Below are 20,840 nucleotides of genomic sequence, written 5' to 3' on the forward strand. Positions count from 1 at the left end.
TTTCATTTATATGAGGGCTCCCATGTCTGCTTGTTCTCATGGTGAAATATTTCTCAATATTTTAATTGTCTTTCAAACTAAATTGCTGACAGTGACCTTGTCTCCTCCCAGCTGTTTCCTTCTTCAGTAATTAGCAGCACAATCAGAGCAGTGATTAGACCAAACAGTTTGTTGTGCAAGACTCACTGTGAAAGTCGGGTTTCCTGTCTGCACCCGGAGCTCAGCCAGAACCCAGATGCCGTTGCTGAGCTTGGTGGACTGGTACAGCATGTCCTGGCCGTCCACGGTGCGCTTAGCGATCGTGAAGATGTTGCTACCCTGAAGTTTGTTGGAGGCTGCATCTGTTAACAAAGAACGCAACAAGAGATCACAACCTCCCTGCTGAAAACGGTGCTGCACAGTTCATCTTGGCTCAGATATTTAAATCTAAACCCCTCGCTGACTTCTATCATGCTCTGAGACCGTCTGTCATTAAATGCACTGGACCCTGCAGAATCTCTTGTTCCTTTAACCTACCCTAGCACATTTTCACCCCGGGCTTTCTGTGAAACACCTGTGTAGTTTCTAATTCTGAAATAACTCCTCAGCCTCCCTGATGCACCCCAGCAGGACGTGAAATCCTCCCTCTTTGTTCCTGGAAAAGAAATTCAATCCATCGGAGTAACTCTCCATTAAGCCATTATTATGAATTCTTCTCCAGTCCAGCGCTGCTCACACTCGTGTAAAACTAAATTATGACACATAAATAGAGAGTGCAGCTGATGAGTCTTTATCAAATACAATTTGCTTCATTAGCTGGGATTAGTTTTGAGATAGACGCGTCTCTGTCTGGCTATTTCAGTGTGAAAAGAGGCTGTGTTTTTCGGTGCGGTGATGCGTTTTTCTCTTCATTAACCCCCCCGTCTTACCCGAGCTGAGATGGCAGTCTTTGATCTGAAACTGGGCCTCGTTGTCATTAGAAATGTCTTTCCATGTGGCGAGGAAAACTTGTCTCTCTGTTAATAAAGACATGCAATCATTGGGTGAGTTCCAGAAAAGCTTTCTGAAATATATGGGTCAATAGCAGCACCATTTGTGTTACACTATGAGTTTTCCCACAGTGCAGCAAAGACAAGAAAAGAAACAAAAAACCGGAACAAGCAGTGTGTGAGCAGTTCATTTCGACTGTGGAGACAAGGTGTCCTGCTGTGGCTTTGGCTGTGGAGCATTAGCTCACAGCCTCTGGCAGCAGACATGCTGCTAGCCCCATCAGACAGCTCCACAGGGACAAATGCCGACACATTTTCACCAAATGAATCAAACAGCAACTCGAGAACAAAAGAAAAACAAAAAGAGGACTCAAAATGGCCCTGTTGTATAATCTGCCCTGCCCTGTGAAGCGACAGGCTTTTAGGCTGGTGGACAGTAAACAAGCAGTCGCAGCACACGTCCAGGAAGAGTCGCACAGGCATCAATCTTTCAAGCGAGGGCTGCTTATAGTACGCCGGCTGACGTCAGCAGGGCTCGGAGGCATTTGTGCGAAGCTATTTAGTGAGGAAGCACTCACCCATCTTCCCGTCTTCCACAAACAGCATGCTGATGGGGTACTGGCAGCTGAAGTAAAACACGTCAATGTTGTTCTTAACAGCCACCTGCAGGGAGGGGATTAAGTTCGGATGAGAGGAGAAACAAGAAGCCATCTCAGAATAATTACTTTTCAAGTGCTTTTCACAGAGAGACGTCACTTCTCTTAGTGTGGTCCAAAAAGTCGGAGCAGGCAAATGTCCTCCGAATTCAGTCCAAAGAGTTATTCATTTAGAAACAGACTTCACAAATACAAACGAATCTCTGAAAAATACAATTTCGGATCACCAGGCTGTTGGTACCTTTTATTTAGTCAACAACATCTTTCAACTTGTCAAATAGTTTAAAAAAAAAAAAAAAAAAAAAAAAAAGTAATGTTTCAAATGTGTTTGTGACAACTGCTTTGAAAAGTGCCAACTTAAAGTGTGAGATGATCTCTGGACTGAATGGTCTTTTCAGGCTTGGTCTCATAATCATAATTTCAAAGCCAATCAGCACTTGATTGTTTTCAATGTTGTCAATCTTTCAGATCACAAATCTGTTCGTCAAAAATAAAACAAACAAAAAGAAAAGAAAAATCAAAAACACATCCAATGACATAACTGGCCATTTGCCATCCTTCTTTCTGTTCAGCCAGCCGCTGAATAACACACAGTACTCAATGATGTCCCATTGCCAATCCACACGGTTTAATAAATAAATCAGTCCAACCTTTGTAGAAGCAGATAAAACAGCTTTAGCAGGATTCTGTATCATTTGTATATGTGATAAAATGAGTTTAACTCTCACTAAAAACAGCAAATGGAAGAAACTGCATCGCTCCACTCCTTATAAATATCTAAAAAGCAGTAATGTTCTTCTGGACACATGAGTCAAAGCTTTATTTAGCTCCAGGTTCTATTTTTCTCTAAACAAGGCTCTGAAAAGTGCTTTGAATCCCCTAGAGTTTTATCTAGAGGAAGTGGGAGGAATGAGCCTCAAGAAACCTGACCTTTTGTACCAAGAGTTCACATGAGCTGCTCTACAAATTAGCTTTAAACTGTGTTGAGCATGAAACGGTGTAGAATGATTACCTTTGTTTTGCTTCTTTAAATGTTTTGACATACACAGTATTTAACTTTATAATCCTTGACATATACGTACATTTTTACTGTTGGTTTCTTGATTTTTTTTTTTTTTTAAATCATCTTTGCAGCGTGTTATTTTGAAATACGACACCAATAATCTAAAGAAAGCAAAAGTTTCTGATCTACAAATAGCATTCTGAAAATGCATCAAAAGTGCTAAAAATAAAGATCCAAAAAGGAGAAATAAGGAGCAAGCAAGGATAAAAATAGGATAAATGAGAACATTTATAAATACTCCAAAGATTTTATCTGACAAGCCACAGATTTAGTAAGGAATTTGTTTGCCTTAGCTTCTCAGTCAGCTTTACGGTCCTGAAGGTTTGAGCATAAGAGAGGGAAACAGATCAACAAAGATCTAATAAAGGAAGCATCTGCAGAAACAAGTAGTAGGCAATGATACTGTCATTAGCCAGCTTTATAAAGAGCTGCAGCTTTGCTAGAAGAGCGAGTCATGAATAATTCAATGCAGCATCTTATTCCTAAGATGCAGGAGCACAAACAACGCAACGTTTTTGAGATGGAGCTTCATTAGAAAAGGCTACATTGGTGTTGCCACTTAGGCATTTTTAAAGATGGTCAGGTCTGTGTGACCATCGTGCAGTTTATACGATTTCATTGCTATGCTAGGAGGACTTCACTACAAATGCCACGAAGACGCAAAATACAAAAGTTGGCATGAATACAGATGGTATCTGCATGTGTAACCTATAAAATAAAACTGAAAAATCTGCTATAAACAGTGGAAATAGGCCAGATCAATACTGTTCATGGAGGAGGAAAAGTAGAAATGTTAGAAAAGCTGTTGAGGCGAGAAGAAAAAGGAGGAGGCATGTGAAACCATTAATGACCATCCCCACCTTTCTCTTCTCCCCTTTGACAGTCTTATCTTCCCTTCCCAGGTGCAAACAGCAATAGTCAGCCCAGTCAAAAAGAGCCACAGAGACCAAAACCTGACCATCGCTCCATTTACAACCTTTCACAGGAACGTTGGTGAATGTTACGGGTTTAAACCGTTTCATTCTCAAAATGGGACTTTAACAACATGGTAGAATAACAATGCGACACACTTGGTCAGCGTCTCAATGGATGCATTCAGGATGCCGAGTCAAACGGAGCTGAACAGCATTGGGGCTCTGTTTTGCACCGATACCTGATCATGTCGACCTGATCAATCAAGAGCCTGAACTAGCTGCATTTCCATTAATCAGAAAATTGCTTGAAATTCCAAAAGTAAATTTGATAATGAAGACACAGTGATTCTGACAAAAACATTTCTGCGCCAGGATGAGGAAGTTTTTCAGCAATATTAAAATAAATGTATTTCGCAAAACTGCAATGGAAAAACTTTTTTTGCATAACACTGGCTGGTGAGTCATGTGATCAACAGCCAGATGTTACTACTGGTGAAAACCACAAAGACGACGACAGGAAGTCGTAGGAGAATGATGGTTTGTTTTTGGGGGGTTTTTTGGGACAATGTGCAGCTGGCTCCACCAGAGCTCTCACAGCATTGCACATTTCATAAAAAGTTGTCATTCAAATGTGTTGACTCCATAGCTCTTCTGTGAAATCACACACTACAATTTCTCAAAAACACTGCATACGTAGCCGCTGCCAAGTGTAAGGGCTTGTCGCTCCAACACCTGACTAAGATGCCGATGTTTCCTCTGATGGCTGATAGATGATGAGCGCCAGCATCAGGGCTGAGTTATGAATATATATGTCAAGTAACTGTTCACAACTGTCACTGCTATTGTTTTTAATAACTTGTTGCATGAACAAGCATATTCACATGTGATTTTAATTTCATTTCTTACTTGATGGAAACACTGCAATTGCAAAATTGTGTTTTTTTTTTTCGACATTAGCAGAATATTGACAAAGATTTGTGCGCATTTGTAATGGAAACACAGCTAGTGATGGAAAGAAAAGCACTGAGCCTGAATGAAAACCAACCCAGCCAGGTAACATTTAGAAATGTTGCTCATAGTGTAGGTTTTACCTGCAGGTTGTTGAGCGGATCCATCTTCATAACAGGTCCAACCGTATTGAGTGGAAGGGTCACTTCGATGCTCTGGTTGGGGCTGAGGGGGGTCAGAACCTGGAGAGGACCAGCTGGAGCGAGACCAAAGCTAAAGACAAACAAAGAGAAAGAAATTTCACAAAATTCAACTGGTGACAGAACTGTAAACAAATAAAAGATAAAACTCGATCCCACCTGTTCCTGTTAAACTGGATGGCAAAGTCAGTCATGACACTCATTGCTTTATTAGTGAGAGTCATCTCCATCTGGATGACACCGGCACGGCGGGCAAAAGTGCCAGATATTTCAAGCCCCTTCCCCTTCATGGCTGGGAGCCAAACCTGTGGACAAAGTGATGAATTGTTAGGGCTCCATGATTATGCAAGCAGTGAATTTCAATCCTAGAGTACGAACTTACTGTTTTTGGTGGGCTGTAGGTGCCCATGGGCATACCGACGCCACCTCCAAGATCAAACAGGTCGTCCAGTCCGCCGCTAACAGGAGCGCTGAATGAGGCTGCTGGCGCAGCTGGAGGAGCACCGAAACCAGCCCCCATCTAAGGGTCATAAAACATATGGTACCGTCAGTTTTACCCCGTAGGAGACCATTAAACCTCAAAAGACCTTTAATAAAAAGGACTTACGGCCGAACTTCCTCCAAGGTCTCCTCCGAGCTGAGCATGAGGAGTAGGCACATAAGGAATGTTAAAAACTATACAATGAACAAAAAACACTAGATAACACCCTAAAAGGATTGAAGAGGGTGAGGGAGGAGCGAAAGGAGCTAGAAAATGTCTGTGTGATTAATGGTAGCTATAGGGTTTAAACTATTACTGAACCCTGCAAAAATATTCTGGTTTGTTGGGATTTTAAGTGAAGTAGTCGTAGCTATTCACAAAGTAATCATAATTGTGAAGTGGAACAAAAACATGGATTCCAATCTGTTTTACCAATATAAATTATTAAAAAAGTGGCATGCATATACATATATTCAGCAACTTTTGCTCTGAAACCTCGAAATAAAAGCCAGTGAAATCAATTGCAACGAGAAGCCACCTGACTAGTAAATATTATCTGTGGCATCTCTGCAGGAGCAACAGAGAGGTGAGCAAATTTTTCTACAGAGCAACTATTAGTCATGCACTTCATTAAGCAGGAATTTATTAAAAAGCAGCAAGAAGAAACAAATTCAGAATCTTCAGATATTACTTAAACATAAAATTAAGACCAGGAACAGATTTCCTTCCATTTCACAATTAGGAACTACTTTGTGTTTACTTATTATTTCTCAGTAAGATGCATTTAAGTCTGTGATTTTTATGTGACAAAATATTAAAATGTTCAAGGGTACAAATACATTTGCAAGTAAAAAAATAAATAAATAAAGGTGAAGTACATAGAGACAAAGGACGTGTATGCTTTACCCCTACTTGGGGACAAATAAGTGAAATTCGACAGGTTTTACTGAAATGCATCTCAAAGTGAAGGCTGAAGACAGACTGAACAAAACCTTCATGATTTGTGATTCAGTAAAGTCCCACCTTCAGTGAATGGGACAACCAACAGTGCAATAACAAGTGCAAACAGGAAGCCATTACTGCAGGGGATGCTACGGAGAGGAAATAGTGGAACAGTAAGGGTCTATATAGGCTGCTGGCCTTTACTGGCCCAGCATGGTCCACTGGACCGACCTCAGTGGGGCTGTAATCTGGGGGCGACGGGGACTGATGCGGGATCTGAGGTGACTGAGGAGTGTCCGTCCGCAGGGGAATGGGCGGCTGATTGAAAGACGAAACACATTGCAGAGCCAAAAAATGAGATGAGAGATGGCCTCCAGGACTTAGCATCAAGCTAACTGCACAAGTCAAAACAATATGAGATGATGAATGAATGAAAACATCAAGGCAGGTGCGTGGAAACTAGGTAAGCAGGGGTTAAAGAGCCCATATTATGCTTTTTTTTTTTTACTTTTCCTGCAAGGTAAAAATTCCATTAATTAAACAGCTGCACTGACTTTCCACTTCTGAGCCGTTTCAATAAATGTAGCATAACGTAAAACTTTAACCTGGCTGGAGTTCATCCATAAACTCTGAAGAATTCAAAGTAAAGTGCTTCTCTACTTTATTTGACTGGTATAAAAATCTGTTTGAATAGTCCACTAAATTACATTACACAGTTTCCACCAGTTTAGTTGGGACAGATTTCAGTGATGGGACAAGAGTGTATAATGATAATTATTACTAATCTTTATTAAAACTTTAAGCCTCTGTTTTTAACAACAGCTGTGTTGTTAAAAATGGTGTGTTGATGTCTTTCTTCCACTTATTTAGATTTGCAGGAGAGTACAAGCAGAAACATTTAAAGAAAACTGTTTTCTCCGAGGCAGAGAGAAATATAAACAGTTTAACATTTGTAAGCATTTCTTGAGTGAACACAGCTTGTCGAGTATTACAACTCTGCTCAGAACATTACTACATCAACAGCATTCCTTAGCACTGGTTTTATTGGGTTGGCTGATGAGCAGACTGGCTTTAGAGTGAAGCTTTTAAAAGACAAAGGGACAAAGAGCGCAACATCTAACTGAGGTCCCAAAAGAAATGATCCCCCTAAGCACGAAATGGGCTCTTTAAGACTTATTGTTTTAAAAAATGGTTTTATATGACTGATAAATATCGTGCCCTTTCTCTGTAGTTACCGGCTCAGACTCATCCCCCATCTGCAGGTGCAGCATTGAACAAAGAACAGAAGAACAGATAAGAAAAAAAATAAAAGAAAAGAAAGAACAAAATGTAAAAAATAGAAAAGAAAACGTTCCACAATTTAGACCCAGTGACATTAAGCTTATAAATGAACTAAAACTGACAGACGGACTCAAGCAGGTCTTCTGAAACGTACCAGGCTGTCCAGTCCCCCTCCAAGGAGATCCATGGCGCCCAGCTGCATGCCAGAAGTGGCTGGGGGTGGGGGTCCAGTGGTGGCAGGGGGTGTCAGATCAAGATTGAGGAGGTCGCCCAGGAGGTCACCCTGGGACGGTATGACCGCAGGCGGTGCGTCAGAAACTCCAGCTGCAGAGCCCGTGTCTGGGCTCTCAACGCTCTCTCCACTAGAAAGAGGCAAAACAAGTTCAAAATGACAGGATGAACTAAACAAGCTCAGCGGTTTCTTAATTAAAATGTGTCATTACTAATAAACGGTGCACAGGCACTCACCACAGAGATGAATGCCACTTTATTTGAGGCTTTGAGGACACATCTGAACTTTTACGTTTTCAGTGTGGAATTATAAACAAATACTTTTAAATAAGCTACCATCAAAAGTCTGATTAAATGAGCTCTTTTTTTTTTTTATTAAAACCAGAAATAGTAGACCTCATTTAAACTGATTGGTGCATGTTCGGAAACCAGTCTTAAGAACAGTTCGCAAATCCATTCCCAAGTGTCCTTGGGGATGGATTTCAAGATTGCCGTTTCAAAAGGAGGGTAGATGGTCATGTAGGCTCATTGTGAATCGAGTCCGACTAAAACGGGAGAGGAAATTGGTCAAGATGTTCAGAAACAATCCAGGAACTGAAAAGGACTGAAACCTGATGTGAAACCAGTGCCGATCTCCACAGTAAAGTGAGTTTCATAATCAAGATATTAATTTAATGCATCAATAAAAGCCTCAAAATGGTGACATTCATGCTCACAGTGAATGTTTGTAAATTTATCACATGCAAAGCATCTTCAGCACAAAAAAAAGTATTTCCTCTTTAACCCAAGGTGTAAAAAAAAAAAAAAAAACTACATCCATTTAGAAAAGCCTGTTAAAACATAAAGGGTTCAATGTGTAACTCACGATCCAGCACTGCCTGGGAGTCTCTTGTGCTGAACCCCACGGCTGCCCTCCACAAAGGCACTGGGAGGCTTGTGGTAGACAGAAGCCAGAGTCCCAATGTGGCAGATTAGCTCCTCCAGCAAGGTCGGCTCAATCAGATCCGTCTCCTCGGAGATCAGAGGCTTCTCAGCCAGAACCACTTCCTTGGCAGCCACAGGGTCCGTGGAGAGCAGACGCCAATAGATGTAGCCTCTGTCCCTGAGGTCTGGGTTATCAGAGTCCTACAGACAGACGTGGAGGAATGACACTAAATATCCATGTAGTATGTAGAATAAATAGTTTAGACTCTCTGTTCCTGATATGGGACTAAGGTCTGAGAATTAACAGTATTAAAACTGAGTTTGCCTCAATGTAGTGGCCAACAGCAAAAAAAAAAAAAAGGTAACGGATCCCTCTCCTAAAAGAGATTAATAAAGATAAATCCTGTAGATTATGCGCTAACCTGCAGAAGTCTCACAGAAAAACAATTTGTGTTCATGAAGCAATGCTGTTTTTTTTTTTTTATGAAAACATTTAAAAATACCATCACCACACAGAAAAAAGTAATACAGTGAGCTTCTTCTTGAATTTTGTCATGTTGGATTACATACATTACTATGTTAAAACATGCACTATATAAAAGTGAATTATCTTATGAAATCAATCGACAACATAAATTCCTACTTATACAGCCTGTAGATGCAATCGGTCTCTGTTCATAGTAGGTTCAAGATAGAAAGATATATGTGGTTCCTAATTATTAAGATACAGCTACATTGACATACAAGACCAGATCAACTTTAATGGAACAGAAGAGTACCTAAAAACACTTGGAAATCATAATAATGGAAGATCAGGTCTTAGATCTAAAATCTCTCAACATTAACAGTTAAAACATCTCAACTGTAAACGATTGTTTCTATGCTGTGTCAGATATATACTAAAATAATAACCTTACTAGTTATAGAGTTTACAGTTAGATTAGCTTGAAAATGTTGCTGGACCAACTCAGAGGTGAAGGAGAGTGGCAACTACTTCCAATATCCACATTTAATTTACAATTTAGAAAGTCTGATGAAGGCTAAAGGCTTTATAAATTTATCAGGATCAGAATCAGTCCGAGTCAAAAAGTGGGAGTACAAAAGCATGTTTGCTTCTCTTGCATCACCGATCCTTTTATCCAAATTAAAAAGAGGAAGACAGAGGATTGAAAGGCACCTGGGCAAAGGCATAAGCCAGTTATGAGCATCAAGGTATACCAAGGTTTTAAAAAAGTTTAGTTTCATCAATATTTTCCATCATCATTCCTAGAGTTTAAAGTCCTGCTAGTGAGACGTTGGAAGTGCTAGAGTCACATTTATGAAACACTTTAAATCACTTTAGCAGCAAAAAAGGTAACTTTCACTCCTTTTCAAATTCTATCCCAAACATGATTATGCAAAGTTAAACGGGACGCCCATGTGTAGAAACAACTCAAGTACAAAATGGAAAAATGTTGAAGATAATAATTTATTATGGTTTTATTCTCACCTGTGTGGCCAGGCTGAGGACCTGCTGCACCAGCTCCTGGGTCTCTGTGGGTTTCTTCAGGAACAGCTTGACTATTGCAGTCAGTAGTTGTAGCTGCACCTAAAAGGGTCACAGTGAACACAAGTTACAGCTGCGCATTTAAACGATTTAAAATGGATTCTCCAAATCTGTAACGCAGTGGATTTAAAGAAACAACTGTTTTCTAAACCTCAATATACAGACCAAATATACAAAGCTTCAGTCTTTAAGTTTGTTTTTGTGGTTTTAAATCTATTTAATATAATAAGGGAATCTTTTCTTCATGTTATGAAACATGGTAAAAAAATAAAATAAAAAAATCCCTCCAGCCAGCAAAAATCTTTTATAGGCAATAACATGACAATCCTTCACTTATTCATATGGAACAACCTTCTACAGCTCTACACCTCCCACTATGAGCTGCATCTTTCATAATTTCAGAATTGAAAAACCACACAACCGTCGTATTCCACACTGAACCACACGAGAGCGTGAAAAGAGAGGCTTTTTGACTAAATGTGTCCAGAGTGAGGGTCCGCCTTTGATTTAAATGCTGCCTGGTGAAGATCGACTGCCAAATTAAAACCTGATCTCTTAAGCTCATCTATACCAATGCCTCCTACGTGTTGCCATATTTACAGCAGCAAAAAAAGCGACATTAATAATTTTTATGCAGAAAATAAACACTCTTCTCTGCCAGCACTGATTAGAAATCATTGAAGCACAATCAGATGTTTTTCATTTTTCAAATAACAACAAACCCGGCAGCTTACTAAACACACCTGAGTGCTTTCATCATGGAAGCCCTCCAAAAAGCTTTCGAGCAGCTCATCAGCGTTGTCGATGCGCTCAGCGTACTCTCCCACAATCCAGATCATGGCAGCACGCGCCTCCGGCTCATCCAAGGAATCAAGGTTCTCACACAGAGTGGCAATCACGCTCTCATACCTGCAAGGAGTTACACCAAATAACATTACTGTCAATAAAACATAATAAATCAGCAATGATGAAAAAAGAAAAAAAAAAAAAAGCGCTAAACAAATTGCAAATGTCTCCAATTCAATTTAAACTCAACCTGGTAACGTTTTGCCAAAACTAAAAGGTAGGAAACTAAAAGGTTGAGTTGTTGTTAGGGTACGCAAAAGTAGTGACATAAGGTCCCACCTCATTACCCATTTCACATCAAACAGCACTTTAGCATGGCATTTTTTTTCCCAGAAGCCTGACAAATGAAAATATATTTTTGCACACATTTAGGCAACGGATTCAGTCCTTTTATTCAAAATGTGCAACCATAATTCCCTCTGAAGTGCTTCAGGTTCTTCTGATCTGCATAACATTTGCAGCAATTAATACTCCCATTTGCATAATGGTTTTTCTACAAGCTATGCTGAGGCACAAATGTTTAATTAATGGGAAAGAGCAAACTTTGACTAGCTGGTGACTCATTTGGCTCAAAGCGTGAACCATGCCGAGCTGGTAGGCTTTGCAAAGCTGCTCCCTTCAAGGCTCACGACTCCAGGGCGATGATGTACTGCTGAGTGGGCGAGCTTCCTGTCTACCACATGAATCCCGTCCACAGCAGAAGTCACCCTGCCGCCAAATTAGCCTGACCTTTAACCATGTGGAATCACAGCAAGTTGTCAAAGAGAATCTAAGGAGGCCCCTAAATCCTTCCTTAAAATCTCTTTCCAACGCTTATCAGGCAAACATTTATAAAACAAGATGTATATCCAAAAATGTTTCCCTTTAATCACATGAAAATAACCATTAATGTTAAATGTTGTATTTTATTTTTAAGAATGGAAAAAAAGAGAGAAAAACAAACAAACAGATTCTGAATTGGAGTGATTTTTAGCTTGAACCTGACAAAAACCACTAGCTCCAATCTGTCATTTCCCCTAATTGCTAAAGCCTGGTGTGTGAAGCACAACACTCTTCAGTGTGGAAGCTGTTAATGAGGGCAAGAAATGTTCAATATCAGTGACGTGTTAAAAAGGCTTTAACAGCTAAAATAAAAGCTAAATACAGTCCAGAAAAGTTGTTTTCTTGTATCTGAATTTTGACACGTTGACAGCTTTTTGTGGAAATCTCAGATTTAGGATAGCAGAGAAACTTTAGCAATAGGCAGAGATACTGATTACAGTTAAACATGCTAACTTTTCTAGCAGTTGCCCCCTTTCACACACACACCATGGCATCTTCTTAGCTCTGGATAGAATAGAAATAAGTTTGAAAGAAACTGATACGAAATCAATATTATTTTTGCCAAATATCTAATGATAAAAGTTAGCATAATTATTGTCAACTTCAGTTAGTTGTTCGATAAGATGACAAAACTGTCAGCTATCTTCAAAAAAATGTTTTTTTTTTCAATAAAAATCCCAAAATTAGAAATCCATTTACAAAAATTGCAATCACAATTTAAGCACTTTTAACCATGAAAACGTCATATTAAGATTTTTGTATTTTCAGCTCAGTGATTAATGGAATAGGCATTTTATCCGCTTGTATACAAACCAGACAAAGCAAAGTAATGACTGTCTGTGCAAAGTAACATTATGAAGTCTTTATTAATTGCAGCAATGCAGAAAATATAACATTCAATAGTTTAAACCATCAATAGCACTCTGTAAAGAGTAACTTTATTGAAATAGCTACAAGCACTGTTGTCATGTTTACCGGTAAATATCCTCCACATTTTTACACAAATCAGCAGCTTTGTGGGAATCATTTGCTAAATAAAACTACATAAAATAGTGAAATTACATATTTTCTAGAAATTTCTGGAGAAAAAGGTAAATGTTAAGACTGGTGTGTTGGACAAAACATACTTGTTGGGGTATTTGCGGAAGATGTCCTTGATGACAACTATGGCCTCCTGCACCACATAATTGACCTTGGTCTGTATGAGATCCAGCAGTGTGCTGACGCAGCGCTCTGCTGATTGCTAATAGTGGGAAAAGGAAAAAAAAAAAAAGCCCAAGAGACGTTAAAAATAACAGTTTTCAAACATTTAGAAAATATAAACAGAGCTCATTTATAAAACAATGATTTGAGTATTTGTGTTTTCCTGGACTGAGGAAAACATTATGCAGATGAGAATATTTTTACACGTCTGAAATAAAAAGCACAATGAACTAAAATCATAGTGTTTTCAGTAACAGGGCCACCTTGTGCATAAAGCTGTGCCTTACAAGTGGTCATTTGAATTTTATTTGAATGTGAATTTTGTTGTAAGTGCAACAATATGAAGGATTGCTGAAGAGTATTTGACAAACAAAACCTGGCGACGGTGCTCTGTGATTTCCACTAACCTCCACTTTGATGGCACAGCGGCCAATGGCCCTGACCGCTTTACGCACAAAGTCCACATCCACCTCAGTTGCGTACTCCTTTAGCTCAGCCAGCACCTAGAGTAAAAAACAGGCACCACACAAACAGGATCTTTACTTTTCAATTGCATCCTTAGATTAAGACCTCAATGAACCTAAATATTATCATAAAGCTCATTTATTCCAGCAATTCCAGTTGAAAAGCTACAACTCAGATTATTTCTGTTCATTCTATGATTTTGACTTAAAGTTAAGGAAAGCCCCAAATTCATTTGAAATAAGTCAAACTGTGTAACCATTCTTCATACGTACAAGTTTCACTTTTCAAACTGAATTACTGACAAAAATCAACTTTTGTTGATATTTTCATTCATCAAGATGAATATATATATCTTGGATAGGTTGACGGTTACCTGGGCAATGTTGGCCTGAGATGCAAGGCGAATCATTATGTCCAGCTTCTCCAGTTTGACATAGATTGGGTCATTGTACTTGACAAAGAAAACCTTCATTTCATGTTTCAGGATTTCCGGTCTAAAAGTACAAAATTTTACCACCACCACCACCAAAAAAACAAAAAAAACATTATTAAGCTTTGTCTATTCAAAATTGAGTGCAAAAAACTGCTTTTCTGTCGACATACCTTCTCTGCACAATGAGGTTGATGTTTCTGAGTGCAACATATTGCAGCTCAGGCTCAGCAGAGAGCAGCGTGACCAGAGGGGGGGCGAGCTTCTTCAGCAGAGTGCCATAATAGTCCAGGTCTTTAGGGAGCATTTCCATGAACTTCATTAAAACTTTAACTGCTGACAACACCACCGCCGAGTTGGCATGAGAAAGCCTCGGGGTGACTCGCTCACAGATGCTGGCAGATGATAACGATAATAGGAAGGAAACAAAGAAATTAAAACGAAGCTGTTCAGAGACATTTAGAGACGTGCAGAAAGAGGAAATATGTAGGTGGGAGTCACTACCAAAATAATAATCTTACCTTTGGGACTCTCGATCATCCCGAGGTGTGTAATTGGCTAGACAGTCAAGAATAAATATCTGGCCCCACTCTGTGCATTCATTAAGAGCTGTCAGCAACTTGTTTATGGTCTGAGGGTTCAGGTCCAGAAGATTGCTGTTGGGATGTGACTCTGCAATTTCAGACAGAGCCGCCACGGCATTTGCGACGACCTAAAGAGAAAGACAAGGGGTCAAGGGTTGCATCATCTGCAAGACTTGCATGAATTCAGTCACGCCATCAGAAAGAGCCACACCATGGGATTGGAGTCCGAAATCAGATCCTTGAGAGTGTCCAAGAAGCCCTGGTCCTCCACTAACTGGGCGTTGATATCGTGCAGCTTTGCAACACACACTGCAGCCGTCTTCCTCACATAGGGGTCTTCGTCCTTCAGACATTTTCTCAGAGGCTCACAGAGGTACTCGGTGATCTTGTCCACACGAATACAGCCCATGGTTCGAACGGCGAGGGCTCGGATGAGAGGGTTGGGGTCTTCACAGTCCTGGTGGGTGGGTGATTGATAAATGAGAGGTTTCCAGAAAACATGCATTCCTTTAGCCTTTTAATCAGACATAATCAAATTCCTTTTTAATTTTTGTTTAAATTAGAATAGTCAAACAAACTATGGGGTGCAGTCTTCTTAAATTAGAAGACAGGATGAAAAAGTAAAATGCTTAATGAAAAGCTCTAGATGGCAACACAGAAACTGATCTTTGGAGCTTAAGCTGCCATCAGACGAGTGAAAAAAAATACCCAAGGGGACAAAGAACTTCAAGGAGCAGTGATGAGTTTTTCTCATGAAATGCGTATAAACAGGTTTAAATTACAGACAACACTACCCACACAGCAATTATGTGCTGCATTAAAGTAATTTGCTACTGTAAAAACCAGTACAATCATGTTACTAAGAGACAAACTTGTAAAATTATACCTCTCCCTTTTGATTTCCTGATTCCATGTAAATAGTACTTTAAAAAAAACACACACACACACACACACACAAACTGCAAGTTGAAATTATTTAACTGCTGGAACTGACGGCATACAAACACCATCATAAACAGTAATGACAGGCTGAGCTTCACCTTCACAAAGGTGTTAACAGCCATGATAGCCATGTCTGGTTGACTTTTGGCATAGTTCATAAGATAGAGGTAGACCAGCTTTTTCAGCTCCAGGTTGTCGGTCTGCATGCAGTTCACCACATCTGGAAACAGAGCACTGCAGGAGAAATCACCTGTTAGAAGACCAGTGCCATCACACACTTTGTTCGTTTCTGACGTCATTTCTAGCTGCTCACCTGACATCCTTCCCCACTGTCATTGATGCAATGACCTTTTTGACAGCCTCCTTCTTCTTCTCTTTTTTGTCACTGTTCAGCTCCGCCTTGAGCTCAAAAATCTCCCCTAAACAAACAAAGAACAAAGGCCAAAATGTTTCCATTTTAGCGTGCTATGATGCATTAAATGTGAGCAGAACCAGTCAGTTAGCAGTATCATGTTGTGGAAAATGTTAGAAACAGTTGTCAAAAAACTGCCTTGCTTGCTGCAGTCAGCTGGCTGAAAGTACACTTCTACACATTTCCCTCATTCACAGGACGGACAAAGTCAGCAGTTTCTAAATATTTTTGATCATATAAAGCACCGACAGTCATGGTGTGGAAACTGAAGGAGAGCTCCTTATCACTCTTATTGAAGTGGTGACGTTTAAAAGTCACACTTTTAAATGAGATGCTGCAAAAAGTGTCAGGAGTAGCTGGACTTCTCTAGGCCCATAATTAGCAGATCTGGTGCCATTTGCTGTACGTCGACTGGCTGAAAAAAGAGACTACTTTACTTTTCTTTTGCTTAAAAAAGACTTTGTTTTTTTTGGTGGGAGAAATATTTCTAATTGTGAAAGGCACAGTCTCACAATATGGAAATTGAAAGAACACTTTACCCAGAAATGCTGTTTTAAAAGTACAGCAGGGAAGAAGCTATGAGTGCAATGACTACAATTTATCTGACTGCATGCTGGCCACCAGCTATCTGCTGTAGTTTAACTAATTAACCAGTTAATATCAGTTCTTTGCAGAGCAGCATGATCGCTAGGTCAATTATTGTTTTAAATAAAACCCAAGAGGATCGTGTGTTTATTTTAAATATTTTCTGTTAATGTTGTGATGGTTCTTTTAAAGGATTTAAAAGGGGAAATTACAAGGAGTGATGTTCCCTTTTTACTGACATCCTTATTAGTTTATCATAAATTTAAATCAACACAAAACAATTCTGAAAGTAGGATTTATTGTGAGTCTCTGTATTTGATGTGGTTCATTTGTCATTGAATAATCTTATAAATATACAAATAAGTGCTGTGCTGCTGAACAACATGCTCAAAGTGCTTGCAGAGCGTTGAAAACTATGAAAACGGTAAGTGTCCTGTACTCGTGTAGAACGTTATCAGGTCTGAGGACTCTGATGTGCTTTACGTTACAGTCGTTCACATGCTGATGGTGATAAGCTACATTTTAACCACAGCTACCATGGGGGCAGTCTGATAGAACATTAGAAAATCTGTCATAAAAACTGATGGAAGTGTGAAAATAATAAATACATTTCACAATAGTGTGCAATTAAAAATGTGCATTTAAAATCTAAAAGGTAAAAGCTTAAATCAATGGGTTAAATCATGTTAAAGCAGTATAAAAGTGTTGAGAGTGGGTGGGTGTAACGGCTGAGCAGAGGGCTGGCGACAGTTTTTCTGTCTATCCTGAGTGTGCTGAACTGGTCAGGTCAGGACTCATTTTTTTGGTATGGCCAAGATCTGGAGAACCAGAGAAATTGAAAGGCAAAGGATTGATCCTTTGCCTTTCAATTGGTCTGGACCAAGATGTGAAACTGGTCCATTAATGGACGGAGAGTTAAACAGAATCTATTCTGATGGCCAGAGACTATTACTTTGGTAAACAAACTTCTCGTTTTATTTTCTGTATCTCTTGAATATAACTGTTTAAATTAATACAACATATTTAAAATATTATTCTGAGTTAGTTTTTTTTTTCTGGTTACTTATCCCTCAGAGGTTCCTAGGCTCTTCTGAACTGGCCTAATTCAAATGTAATATTTCCAATAGTTGAACACTACTTTTTATTCTTGTTCTCTGTAGCTAAGTGATGAGTTACTGGTTAAACATGGCTGCCATTCAGCCAGCGCCACCAGGCCCTCTGACCACCACCAGCAGGTAAGGCGGGTAAAGTGTTTTGACTGAGACGGATGGAGCGGTGGGACAAACTCCTGAGCCACTTGGCGCCTGAGCAACAATCTTTCATAACATAGGAAATTTAAGAGCTTCATAATTCCTGGCTTTTACACAGCAGGACAGGTAGACATATATTATTTGCACCACACACAACAATAAGAGTGGGAAGTCATTTATTGTGAGAATGTGCATGTCATCTATTACTCTCATTAAACTTTGTATTTTGTCAGTAGAAACTAAGTCTGCGAGAGGTTTGAAGTCATCCTGGGAATATTTTGTTAGGATAAAGTCTGATTACAATCATGTGTTTCTTTACACAAAGCAAGTTAATTTATAAACATGTCAATAAAGGGCAATTATGGCCTTAAATTTAATGCTAGGTAATTAGAGTTTTCTGCTTAATGTAAACTCCTTCTAGATGCTACCAGAATTACTAGACGAGAACTTAAAAAAAAGAAAGATCCACGCCGTTACATTTCTAGTAAATCTAAAGATTCAGACATTAGTTTGCAATATGCAACTTTACCAGGATATTTTATTAATCCCAACACATAAATAATTTTATTTTCTTTACTTATGTAGAGGCAGAACACAATCTATCATGATATATTTGCACGCTGATAAAAATATATGCGTTCTTTCTTTTCAAAAGCAGCAAAGTTAATGTTTTTTGGCTATAATAATTTGTCTAAAGGAGCCATTTCTCAATATAAATACAGCAATTTAATACAGGAAGCTATTTATGAACATAAAGAAAGTTATCAGACCTTTCTTGGTAGTAGTGAAGTACTTGGAGTCTGTCATCTTGGATCCAAACTGTCTGTTCTCCTGCAAAAAGCAAAGGATGAAACAGAATAACTGCAGGGCTTTCGCCCAAGTGAAACTCTTTAGTAGAGCAGCAGGAAACACTAGAAGTGCAAGCAAAGGAGAATAAAAGGATTTCCTCTCTTTTCCTGAATAGATAGTGGCAGATTGGGAAAGAAAACAAAAGATTTTGCTGAGAAACCAGATCCTGATTATCTTCTTTAGAGAGAAAATGTCAATATCAGCACAAACAGAGCCAACAGTAGTTTCTTCAGCCAACACTGACTGAGTTCAGGATGGAGAATAAGCATTTCCACATTTCCACTTCATCAAGCTGCCATCAGCAAAAAATACTGGAAAACGCTTTATATTCCAATACAGAATTCAATCTAATATTCTATTTTTTGTTGCAAGTAAAGTGTCCAAGTATCAAAACTATTAGGACAATGATTATTGCTGACTATCACAATGACAATACCGCTTATGATTAACCAACATTTTCCCTCACTGATCGCTTTCATTTATGCCATCATGATGTTCCCACCACTTTAGCGTCTTGGTCGCTGTTATTCATATCATGTCCAAACATACTTTGATTCTGATAACACACTATGAAGTTGAAGCTATAATTATTGACCTATAGAGGTGATCTGGAGCAAGCTCCAATGTCAGTCTAACCTCCTGCAATCTTATGAGCCGTTCCTGATCACTTTGATTCTTCAAACTTTTTTCCCTAAAATATTGAACCAACGACTATGGCATGTCAAGCAGGCTCTGCCCTCAACTCCCTGAGTCTAATGTTAATTCACTCTGTTTTAAATCAAGCAAATTGAAACATTTCCCATTACTTATTTGGCTTTTTGCACTGTTACTATGAAGTTGTAATATTTTTAATCTATTGTCATTATCTGTGATACTTATTCTACACAGGGTGTTGAAATAACATTTTGGTAATCAGTTTTCGTTTTGAATGTGCTGACCAGATAAATTAATTTTTAAATTGCCTTTGTTCTCTGAGATGTTAGCCTAATAAATGCTCTTTTATGTGTGAATTAAGACATTTTGCATTGTTCACACTTTTTAGATGTTTTGAGGCTGATGTAATTTTAAGTTGGTTATCATCTTGAGACCACCCTACCAGGTGTATTGTACCCTTCCACAGATTTCCTTCCAGGACAGCAAGGAATCAGCTAGGGCAGGAAAACTCAAGTCCAATATATGTATTAAAGTCTTATTTGTACATACTTGAAGCTATGATACTAGTTTACTGACAAATACAACTGCATATCCCTACAATTGAGTACCTACACGTTTTAACACAACATTAAAAAAAACTTTACTATCGTCAACTCACGACAGAAAATGTAAAACCCTTAGTTTTGTCTCGCAGGTAGCTGTCAACATCTGACAGGTTGCTAGCTCCGCATTGCACCGCTCGTTCACAAGACTGACGAAGTAGCTAGCTGCTGTTTAAAAGATTATTACTATATATATATATATATATATATATATATATATATATATATATATACTGCCCCAAATTGACGCCTTAAGCTTTTGCTGAATCATAAATTAGTAACGCAAATGTACAATAATTTTAACAAATGTAACTTAGCCACATAGAAGTAGAGATGTTCGCTAACTGACTAGCATTAAGCTACGGTGACGTTAGCACAGTGAGCTCGAGTGCATACAGAAACAAACACCAAATATTTAGTTTATGTCAACATGAAGTTAACTAAATACAGCTATACGAGTAAGAAATCAAAGATTCTCTTCACCCAGTTACTCACGCATAACTGACTGGCCCATTCCTGCATGTTTGCGGTAGTTCGGGTAGATGAATGAAACTGATGCTAAAGGCTAGCGGAGAGCCTGCTGTCAGTGTCGGCTAGCAGCTCTGACATGACCTTCTAAGTCCAAGCTTAAGGAAGCCTTTCCCGGGATAGTTAAGCTCTTAATCTGTAAACCTAATACAAACCTCACCCCACGAATTACCGTACCTTCTGGAGTTATAATGAAGCTCCCCACACAACCATTTAAGAGAGAAAATCTCCACAAACACCTTACCGTTTCAGGCGTAGTAGGAGCTGTGATGGCCTTCGTCTCCTCCCACTTGTTTTACTTCCGTCTTTACACAAAATACCAACTGTCAAACAACGTCAGCTTTTATTCATTTAGGATTACTTTGTTGTTTACAGTGCTGGGAAACAGCAGTTGAGACAATAGAATAGAATAGAATAGAATAGAATAGAATAGAATAGAATAGAATAGCCCTTATCGTCTCAAAATGGGGGATATTAAGGTGTACCAGCAGCGTGTCAAAGGTAAGGGGCATGC

General features: G+C 39.1%; 1 protein-coding gene across 5 annotated transcripts; it reads right to left on the bottom strand.

The window, feature by feature from the left end:
- Nucleotides 1-108: 108 nt before the first annotated feature.
- On the bottom strand, nt 109-20,732 carry LOC103142983 (AP-1 complex subunit beta-1-like). 5 transcript variants are annotated; one of them, XM_016674923.1, is made up of 23 exons: nt 20,571-20,732; nt 18,464-18,524; nt 15,760-15,865; nt 15,545-15,680; nt 14,716-14,961; nt 14,442-14,632; nt 14,094-14,315; nt 13,864-13,984; nt 13,433-13,528; nt 12,950-13,065; nt 10,898-11,063; nt 10,098-10,196; nt 8,550-8,809; nt 7,608-7,815; nt 7,408-7,428; nt 6,404-6,490; nt 5,357-5,386; nt 5,132-5,269; nt 4,909-5,054; nt 4,693-4,822; nt 1,547-1,631; nt 909-995; nt 109-341 (listed from the first exon to the last, which is right to left on the bottom strand). In XM_016674923.1, exons 2-23 carry the CDS (start codon nt 18,498-18,500, stop codon nt 124-126), a joined length of 2,946 nt encoding a protein of 981 aa, XP_016530409.1. In that variant the 5' UTR covers nt 18,501-18,524; nt 20,571-20,732; the 3' UTR covers nt 109-123. The 5 variants fall into 5 exon arrangements, with proteins under 5 accessions (XP_016530409.1, XP_007559393.1, XP_016530408.1 ...); XM_007559331.2 differs by lacking the exon at nt 20,571-20,732 and adding an exon at nt 20,294-20,467; XM_016674922.1 differs by lacking the exons at nt 7,408-7,428; nt 20,571-20,732 and adding an exon at nt 20,294-20,467.
- Between the last annotated feature and the right edge of the window lie 108 nt (nt 20,733-20,840).

This window comes from Poecilia formosa, unplaced genomic scaffold (assembly GCF_000485575.1).
Source record: "Poecilia formosa unplaced genomic scaffold, Poecilia_formosa-5.1.2 Scaffold103, whole genome shotgun sequence".
Classification (NCBI taxonomy): Eukaryota; Metazoa; Chordata; class Actinopteri; order Cyprinodontiformes; family Poeciliidae; genus Poecilia; species Poecilia formosa.

What these genes read in the sequence shown, in the direction of transcription:
- LOC103142983 (XM_007559331.2), bottom strand. Translation starts at nt 20,320, where the DNA reads ATGCAGGAATGGGCCAGTCAGTTATGC. An exon ending in CAGATTACAGCCCCACTGAG is followed by an intron (nt 5,387 to 6,403) that starts GTCGGTCCAGTG and finishes CCTCATGCTCAG; the next exon opens with CTCGGAGGAGACCTTGGAGG. An exon ending in CCTACAGCCCACCAAAAACA is followed by an intron (nt 5,055 to 5,131) that starts GTAAGTTCGTAC and finishes CTTTGTCCACAG; the next exon opens with GTTTGGCTCCCAGCCATGAA.